We start from the raw sequence: 9,853 nt of genomic DNA on the forward strand, positions 1-9,853 counted from the left end.
TATACCATTTATGTTTCATTAACCTTTGACTATTGGATGTTCTTATAGGCACTTTAGTATTGCCGGTGTAACAGTATAGCTTCCATCCCTCTCCTCGCTCCTCCCTGGGCTCGAACCAGGAACACAACGACAACAGCCACCCTCGAGGCAGCGTTACCCATGCAGAGCAAGGGGAACAACTACTGGCTCTCTGACTTTACACCAGAGAACACACACAGGAGAGAAACCTTATAGCTGTGATCAATGTGGGAAGAGTTTTGTTCAATCTGGCTCTCTGACTCAACACCAGAGAACACACACATGAGATAAATCCTTACAGCTATAAATCCTTGTACATAATCTATTGGTAAATAGCCCACACATTTTCACCTACCTCATCCCCTGCCTACCTCCTCATGCCTTTTGCACACATTGTATATAGACTCCCCTTTTTTTCTACTGTGTTATTGACTTGTTAATTGTTTACTCCATGTGTAACTCTGTGTTGTCTGTTCACACTGCTATGCTTTATCTTGGCCAGGTCGCAGTTGCAAATGAGAACATGTTCTCAACTAGCCTACCTGGTTAAATAAAGGTGAAATAAAAATATATATACACACACACAAACATCTGCAACAATTATCGTATTACATGCATTTTTCTTCCACTTGAAGAAAACAGCTCACTACATTTTGAAGTGCTGCATGTTGATTAAAGTGGGTCACCAACGCAGTAAGTGTAACACAGCTCTTTTTTTGTTAGTCACTTTTTGTTTAATAATAATAATTAATAATACTCTTTCAATTCAGAGCCTGGATTTCCCCCTGAGGTTAATATCCATATCATGCTGCAATCAATTGAACAGGGTAAACGATAAGGTAGAACATCATTAAAATACTCCTACTACAATGTTAAAACATTCTACATTGTGACATCATTAAAATACTCCTACTACAATGTTAAAACATTCTACATTGTGACATCATTAAAATACTCCTACTACAATGTTAAAACGTTCTACATTGTGACATCATTAAAATACTCCTACTACAATGTTAAAACATTCCACATTGTGACATCATTAAAACACTCCTACTACAATGTTAAAACATTGTGACATTATTTCAGTGATATCATGAAACAACTTCTTCATGTATGTATTTTCTGATGTTTGATCAGAGATCTTTTATCAGAGTATGTCTTGTCACATTGATCACAGCTAAAAGGTTTCTCTCCTGTGTGTGTTCTCTGGTGTTGAGTCAGATGGCTAGATGTAGTAAAACTCTTCTCACATTGATCACAGCTATAAGGCTTCTCTCCTGTGTGTGTTCTCTGGTGTTGAGTCAGATGGCTAGCTTGAACAAAACTCCTCCCACACTGATCACAGATATAAGATTTCTCTCCTGTGTGTGTTCTCTGGTGTTGAGTCAGATGGCTAGATTTAACAAAACTCCTCCCACATTGATCACACATATAAGGTTTCTCTCCTGTGTGTTTTCTCTGGTGTAATGTCAGACCGCTAGATGTAGTAAAACTCCTCCCACATTGATCACACATATAAGGTTTCTCTCCTGTGTGTGTTCTCTGGTGTAATGTCAGACTTCTAGATGTAGTAAAACTATTCCCACATTGACCACAGCTATAAGGTTTTTCTCCTGTGTGTGTTCTCTGGTGTACTGTCAGATGGCAAGCTTGAACAAAACTCCTCCCACATTGACCACAGCTATAAGGTTTCTCTCCTGTGTGTGTTCTCTGGTGTATTTTAAGTTCTGATGAAGATTTGCAACCTTTCCCACAGTCAGAGCAGCAATGAGATTTCTTCCCTGTGGGTCTCTGCTGGTGTTTCTTGAGCTGTTTTGATGTGGAGAGACTCTTCTCTGCCCTGTCAGCATCATGAGGTTGTTGAGGCCCCCCAGAGGATCCATGGTAGTCAGGTCTCTCTACTGTGTGAACAAAAAGTCAGACAGGTGATTAATATGTTGATGATGTAAAAAATATTTGCTGCTCTGTGGTGTGTAATGAGGAGCAACCAGACACTTGGACGCATTTATGGAATTGCTTATTCCAGTTACTAATAAGCATGAACCCATTAAGAAAATGACTGTGAAAGCTGTTAAATCCCAGTAGAATGATGAGGAATTGAAAAATGGTGTGGTTGAGAAGGATGAGGCAAAAGGAATGGCAAATAAGTCTGGCTGTACAACCGATTGGCAAACGTCCTGCAAATTGAGAAATCATGTGACTAAACTGAATAAAAAGAAGAAAAATTACAAAGAATGATAGTAAAAAGCTTTAGAGAACCTTACATACAATTTTGGGAAAAAAGGCAAACTCTGCTCCATCATTAACTGAATCAGAAGGCTCATTCATCAAAGCCCACTACTTTCATGATTTTTTTCATTGGCAAGATTAGCAAAACTTAGGCATGATATACCAGCAGCGAATGCTGACACTACACTTCAAAGTATATCTGACCAAATTATGAAAGAAACATTGTAATTTAGAATTCCGTGAAGTCAGTGTGGAAGAGGTGAAAAAAATATTGTTGTCTATCAACAATGATAAGACACCAGGGTCTGACAATCTAGATGGAAACTTACTGAGGATAATTCTGACTATATTGCCAAATTATTTTCCGTATCTTTAATTTAAGCCTACTGGAGAGCGTGTGTCCTCAGACCTGGAGGGAAGCTAGTCATTCAATATGTCCTATGCTCTGCATAGTTAGCTCCAGGTAAAATGTTGCACTTATTCAGCCATTCTGTGACCAAAAACAAGCTACATATGGACAGTACCAAAATAAACTGACTCTGGAAATGACAAACCACCTCGTAACCTAGCAGGAAATGGGACAAACTGTGGTAACAGACTGGGACGATTTTTAATCAAATCTAATTCCCAGGAACGGGGTTCATATGAACCACAGAGACTGTGTGGGGTAATAACATGGCCGTGTCCAACCCTGCTTGTTCCCTCGACTCAGCTACCAACCAGCAATCTCCAACAGGGCCCTTTACCTGTATCAATAGACACTTCATAGTGAGCTACAGGTAGCAATCAGCAATGAATCCCAAAAATGAGCCACCTATGGGAGGGGTACCCCTTTGTGGACAAATCTCAAAGTATTACTGCTACCCTGGGGAGATTGCTATACCCCTTGAACATCGGCTCCAACCCTCGGGTGTGGCAGGCTTGCCAGATCAGACTACAAAGGGAAGCACAGCAGATAGCTGCCCAGTGACAAGCCTACAAGACGAGCTACATAACTTCTATGCTATCGAGGTAAGTACAAACATGCTGAGAGCATCAGCTGTTTGGACGACTTTGTGATCACGCTCTCCGCAGCCGATGTGAAGTAAACCTTTAAACAGGTTAACATTCACAAGGCTGCAGGGCCAGATGGATTACCAGGACGTGTACTCCAAGCATGCGCTGACCAACTGGCAAGGGTCTTCACTGACACTTTCAACCCCTGTTTGAGTTTGTAATACCAACATGTTTCAAGCAGACCACCATAGTGTTCTTGGGCAAAGGGACTAAGGCAACCTGCCTAAATGACTCCGACCCGTAACACTCACGTCTGTAGCCATGAAGTGCTTTGAAAGGCTGGTCATGGCTCACATCAACACCATTATCCCAGAAACCCTAGACCCACTCCAATTTGCATACCGCCCCAACAGATCCACAGATGATGCGATCTCTATTGCACTCCACACTGCCCTTTCCCACCTGGACAAAAGGAACACCTATGTGAGAATGCTGTTCATCGACTACAGCTCAGCGTCCAACACCATAGTACATCAAAGAGCATCACTAAGCGAAGGACCCTGGAACTAAACACTGAGCATGCCCCCATTCTCATCGAAGGGGTTGTAGTGGAGCAGGTTGAGAGCTTCAAGTTCCTTGGTTTCCACATTATAGGCTTAGTTAACTGGTGAACTGTTGAAATCATGGAAACATAATGATGATTCTAATTCTAGATTTGGAATAGAATGTGCAGCACCTTTAATATGTTGTTGTTTGACATGACTACCAATGAATAAACCAGGGAGGAATTACTGACAGAGTAGGAGCATGGTGGAGACATCCAAGAGAGGAAAATCAGGAAGGGAAATGACAGCAAGTAGTGCAGACGAAAGGGTTAACAAGTTGGATAAACAACAGATGTGCTGGAATGACAACAATATAGGTGCTACTTTGAGAACACAAACTCACATCTTTCACAGCACAGAGCGAGGGAGTCCGGGGGATGACTGGAGGAGCAATGGAGGAAGCATTGAGGGATTATCTTGGCGTGAGTACAGTTGGTGAGACTGAGTGGACGATGGTGAAGAACAGTGGAGTGAAAAGGGCTAAAGTTGGTAATGAACAGCAGTTTAGGGTCAGAGTGGGAATCATCAGCAAGGATGTTTCTGTGGGTGACCTGTTAACGGTCTCAAAGATGGTGAAGGATGAATTGGGTAAAGTGGAATCGGTTCGAGTGACCAGGAGTGGTATGATGCCGATTGTGTGTCAACAGCGCAAAAGGAGAAAGCTTTGTGTGGTTTAGGTTAAACATTTCAGGTAGGTGGATTAAAATTAATGATAGAAGAAGGTTTTACTGTGGTTTGGTGAAGTGGTTCTCCCATCTTGTGTAAAACCTGGGTAAGTGAGATATACAGAAGCCGCTGCAGTGTTACAATTGTAAAAAAGGTTGGACATGTGGCAAGTGTTTGTTGAAGGAATGAATATGTCATAGTCAGATGAAGCATGTTGTAATTGTGATGGGAATCACGTTCCCGAGTTCCCGGAGTGCACTGTACGGATGAAGGATGTTGTAGTAGCTAGGATGATCAGGCCCATCCAGCAGGTGTCCTATGTGGAGGGAGTGAAAATAGCTGAAGGAGTAGAGAGGAGAAGGTAGTGGATGTCCCACAGTCTGCAGTGAAGCCATGCAGGAGAAGGATCCCAACACACTAATAGTGAACAAGGTGGACTTTGTTGTGTTTATAGAGCAAGTGATAAATTGCATTAATAAATTATTAGCAACCTTCGTCTAAAACTAGCAGTTTCCGCATTAGCTTGGAGGAGTTTCAAAATTGTGTTTGCATTGCCCTCACTGCCGCAGTGATAAATTGCATTAATAATAAACTAATAAAACATCTAAGAAGCTAGACATCATTGTGAAGGCGGCAAATGGATTTCTGGATCTCCAGGACTTCAGACTAAATGTTACAGGGAGAACTGAATGAAGACGTTCCAGCCCTCTCAGGTTCATGAACCTGTGTAGGGATCTGAATAGTACCATTTTGTTTGAAATTCAGGGTAGTGGAGTGAATTTGGTTCGTGTTTATTTTAGGTAATTAGTATGATTTGTTAATCCCATTTTTTTGCGTTTTGGTTACTGTAGGTGGCAGCAATACACCTGATGAGTGTAGTCTGACAAACCTCAGCGAAGAAGACATGGTAGGAACCAAAGTGATGGTCAGTGTTTCCAGTTGACCCTAATTAGATGTTACATTACATGTTGTTTTCTTACTTCATGTAGCCTGCTAGCTAACCAACATATTCATACTTTGCTTACTCCTCTCTGATAAGATACCGCTGCACAAACATGCTTATCTAGGCCTACAACAGCACTGGTACCAGGCAGTATTAGCTAGCTACGTTTGCTCTTAATACATTTAGCACGCTAGCTAGCGATTAGCAGCTAACATTATTTAAGCAACACCTTGCTAAGAAAAGACAATCTTTCACCTTTAATGTAATGGCATGAAAATAATTGCCAGAATATTATACAATGACTTAACAGCTCTAACAATTTGACCCCAACAGGAAATCTACACTGGCAGTTATAGAAAGACCCATTTACTATATAACCATTGATTCTTGAAGAATATAACTTATAAATGCCTCAAATGTTTCAGCCATATTACCCCACCAGAAACCAAAACATAAGCTCGTATAACACCACTGTTTGTAAACTAATACTATATGGCTGAGGAGTAGGGTCGATCCAAGCGTTCTGACCTCACAATGACAGTAAAGCACCCAAGCTAACTGGCTAACATTGGATAGCTTGCTAGACACAAATCAGAGAAAACCTCACTCTTACCATTTTACTTGCCCTAGCAGAGCTGGTTAGGCTGTTTTCATGTTATCCAGAGCGTTGATGACTAACTGTGCTGCTGGCAACAAATTAATTTGAGCTTTTTTGCAGATGTTTACTGACACCGGCCATACTGACACCGGCCATATTCATTATAGTTTTAACCATGTTGAGGCTATACAGTGTTGGTTTACATTGTTTCTAAACATTGGAGTAAAAAAAGCTTATTTGGTGATCTGATGGGGTAAACAGTTGAACTAAGCTATATTCTATAAACTATATTCTTCAAGAATCAATGCCTATAAATTAATTAATTTAAAAGTCAAAATATGGATGTAGCAATTGCAAATTTCCCCTTTAACACCACAAATCAGTTCAACAACCGCAGAGTCTGTGCTTCTGTTAAGACAGTACTTACTAGTGTTAATCAGGGCCGGTTCATCGTTAGAACCATCGGACGCCTTAAGATGCGTTTGGGAAACCGGGCCCAGATATCCAGTTTCCTCCTCTTCTTCATTGTTCGATGACACAGTCACCTCCTCTTCTTCTTCTTCTTCTTCTTCTTTCACTGAAACGTCGTAGTCTTCCTCTTCTTTAACTGAGACGTCATTTTCTTCTTCGTTCACAGTAACAGCCTCAACCTCTACTTGTTTTTGTATTGTAACAGCCTCCTCTTCCTCCACCTCTTTCACGAGAGCTTCTTTCTCCATCCAGTAGACCGCCTCTTCTTCAGCAGGAACGTGGTTAAGTTTGAGACTGGAGCTATGAGGCATGTACTGAAGTCGCTAAGCGGTATAATTCAAAGCAGTGTCCCTTTATCAGCAGCACGTGATCAATGACGTCTGAAGAATAATTTCGTCGAACACCTGATTGGTTTTGATTAATTTGGGCTCGTTCGACATTGCAGCCGACAGTGCAGGTGGCTGCTGACTGCTGACTGACTGCTGACTGCTGACGGATTAATTTACAAATCACCTTGCATCATAAATAACTACTCATTATGAAAAGCCAACTGACATTTACTCTTGAGGTGCTGATCTGTTGCACCCTCGACAACTACTGTGATTTTTATTATTTTACCATGCTGGTCATTTATGAACATTTAAACATCTTGGCCATGTTCTGTTATAATCTCCACCCCGCACAGCCAGAAGAGGGCTGGGCCACCCCTCATAGCCTGGTTCCTCTCTAGGTTTTTTCCTTGCCACCGTGCTTCTGCACTTGCATTGCTTGCTGTTTGGAGGTTTAGGCTGGGTTTCTGTACAGCACTTTGAGATATCAGCTGATGTAAGAATAAATACAAAATACTCTTCCATTTCAGAGCCTGGATTTTTCACCTGGATTTTTCCCCTGAGGCTAATATCCATTACATGTTGATATCAATTCATAAGTGGGCACACGTTTAGGCTTCTACATTGTGAAATCATTACAATACTCCTACTAAAATTTTAAAAAAAATCTATATTGTGACATTAATTCATTGAAATCATGAAACAACTACTTCATGTATGTATTTTCTAATATTTGATCAGAGATCTTTTATCAGATTATCTCTGGTCACAGCTATGAGATTTCAATCCTGTGTGTTCTCTGGTGTTGAGTCAGATGGCCAGATTGAACAAAACTTTTCACACACTGACCACAGCTATAAGGTTTCTCTCCTGTGTGTGTTCTCTTGTGTAGAGTCAGAGAGCCAGATATATTAAAACTCTTCCCACATTGACCACAGCTATAAGGTTTATCTCCTGTGTGTTTTCTCTGGTTTACTTTCAGAGAGATTAATGTTGTAAAACTCCTCCCACATTGATCACAGCGATAAGATTTCTTTCCTTTGTGTGTTATCTGAGGTATTTTAATGCCTGATGAGGTGCATCTCTTCCCTGTGGATCTCTGCAGGTGTTTAGATCTGGAGAGACTCTTCTCTGCCTCTTCAGCATCATGAGGTTGTTGAGGGTCCCCAGAGGATCCATGATAGTCCCCACTCTCTCCTGTGTGAACAACAAAGTCAGATGATTAAAAGCCCAGAACAGCGGTAAACCACTGTAACAGAAAGGTGAGGCCAACAGAGTTGCCATGATGTTGTACAACAATTGATGCCTGTAATGAATGTTAAAATTATTTGACATTTGTCTTAAAATGAGCATAGTCATATTTTGCCTTGTTTTCACATTAGTAGTAACTTTGATGATCGTAGACTAGAAATAAGTTATTCATGTTGTTGAAACGCTAAGCAGTGTGCCAGAAAACGTTTGGTCTAGGCCCCTTTCTGTGTTTAATAAAATTGTGGCACAAGGGCGATGCAAACACAATTTGATTGCAGAAACACCTCCCTGCTAAACTAATGAGGAAACCGCTAGTTATGGATGTAGGATAACTAGTAATGAGGAAGCCGATAGTTATGGATGTAGTATATCTGCTAATGAGGAAACCACTAGTTATGGATGTAGTATATCTGGTAATGAGGAAACCACTAGTTATGGATGTAGTATATCTGCTAATGAGGAAACCACTAGTTATGGATGTAGTATATCTGGTAATGAGGAAACCACTAGTTATGGATGTAGTGTATCTGGTAATGAGGAAACCACTAGTTATGGATGTAGTTTATCTGCTAATGAGGAAACCACTAGTTATGGATGTAGTATATCTGCTAATGAGGAAACCACTAGTTATGGATGTAGTATATCTGGTAATGAGGAAACCACTAGTTATGGATGTAGTATATCTGGTAATGAGGAAACCACTAGTTATGGATTAGTATATCTTGTTGAGGAAACCACTAGTTATGGATGTAGTATATCTGGTAATGAGGAAACCACTAGTTATGGATGTAGTATATCTGGTAATGAGGAAACCACTAGTTATGGATGTAGTATATCTGCTAATGAGGAAACCACTAGTTATGGATGTAGTATATCTGCTAATGAGGAAACCCTAGTTATGGATTTAGTATATCTGTAATGAGGAAACCACTAGTTATGGATGTAGTATATCTGCTAATGGAAACCACTAGTTATGGATGTAGTATATTGGTAATGAAAACCACTAGTTATGATGTAATATCTGGTAATGAGGAAACCACTAGTTATGGATGTAGTATATCTGGTAATGAGGAAACCACTAGTTATGGATGTAGTATATCTGGTAATGAGGATGCCAATAGTTATGGATGTAGGATATCTGCCTGGAGCAAAATTGGTGAGCAAAGATTTTAGTTTTTCACAATGTATTCTGAATGTGAATGGGGAAAACTCAGGGAGTTTTCCCCCAGAAACCTACATTTCCAGGTTGCTTATGAGTACATTTCACACTACTTTGGATTATAATTGTAAGGCTCATTTGAATGTCCTGTTTAATATAATGTTTGCTACAGTATGAATTGTGTGTAATTATTGAAGAACCGCGTTAATGACAGTTTCCATTTGGATGATGCTAATAAAGTTAAGATTGTTTTGTATTTCACCTTTATTTAACCAGGTAGGCCAGTCGAGAACAAGTTCTCATTTCCAACTGTGACCTGGCCAAGATAAAGCAGTGCAGTGGGACAAAAAAACAACAGTTACATAATCTTGGGATAAACAAACGTACGGTCAATAACACAATAGAAAGTCTAAATACAAAGTGTGCAAATGGAGTAATTACAAATTAACACTGGAGTGATGGATGTGCAGATGATGATGTGCAAGTAGAAATACTGGTGTGCAAAATAGCAAAAAAAGTCAATAAAAACATGGGGACGAGGTAGGTAGTTGGATGGGCTATTTACAGATGGGCTGTGTACAGCTG

The 9,853-nt window shown here is 40.3% G+C and overlaps 1 protein-coding gene across 1 annotated transcript; it reads right to left on the reverse strand.

Moving 5' to 3' along the window:
- Positions 1–769: 769 nt before the first annotated feature.
- On the reverse strand, positions 770–6,840 carry LOC124002785 (gastrula zinc finger protein XlCGF17.1-like). The gene is made up of 4 exons (XM_046310519.1): positions 6,486–6,840; positions 1,685–1,922; positions 1,107–1,516; positions 770–983 (listed from the first exon to the last, which is right to left on the reverse strand). The coding sequence occupies exons 1-3, from the start codon at positions 6,838–6,840 to the stop codon at positions 1,129–1,131; spliced, it is 981 nt and encodes a 326-aa protein (XP_046166475.1). The 3' UTR covers positions 770–983; positions 1,107–1,128.
- Positions 6,841–9,853: the final 3,013 nt, after the last annotated feature.

This window comes from Oncorhynchus gorbuscha, linkage group LG18 (genome assembly GCF_021184085.1).
Source record: "Oncorhynchus gorbuscha isolate QuinsamMale2020 ecotype Even-year linkage group LG18, OgorEven_v1.0, whole genome shotgun sequence".
Taxonomy (NCBI): Eukaryota; Metazoa; Chordata; class Actinopteri; order Salmoniformes; family Salmonidae; genus Oncorhynchus; species Oncorhynchus gorbuscha.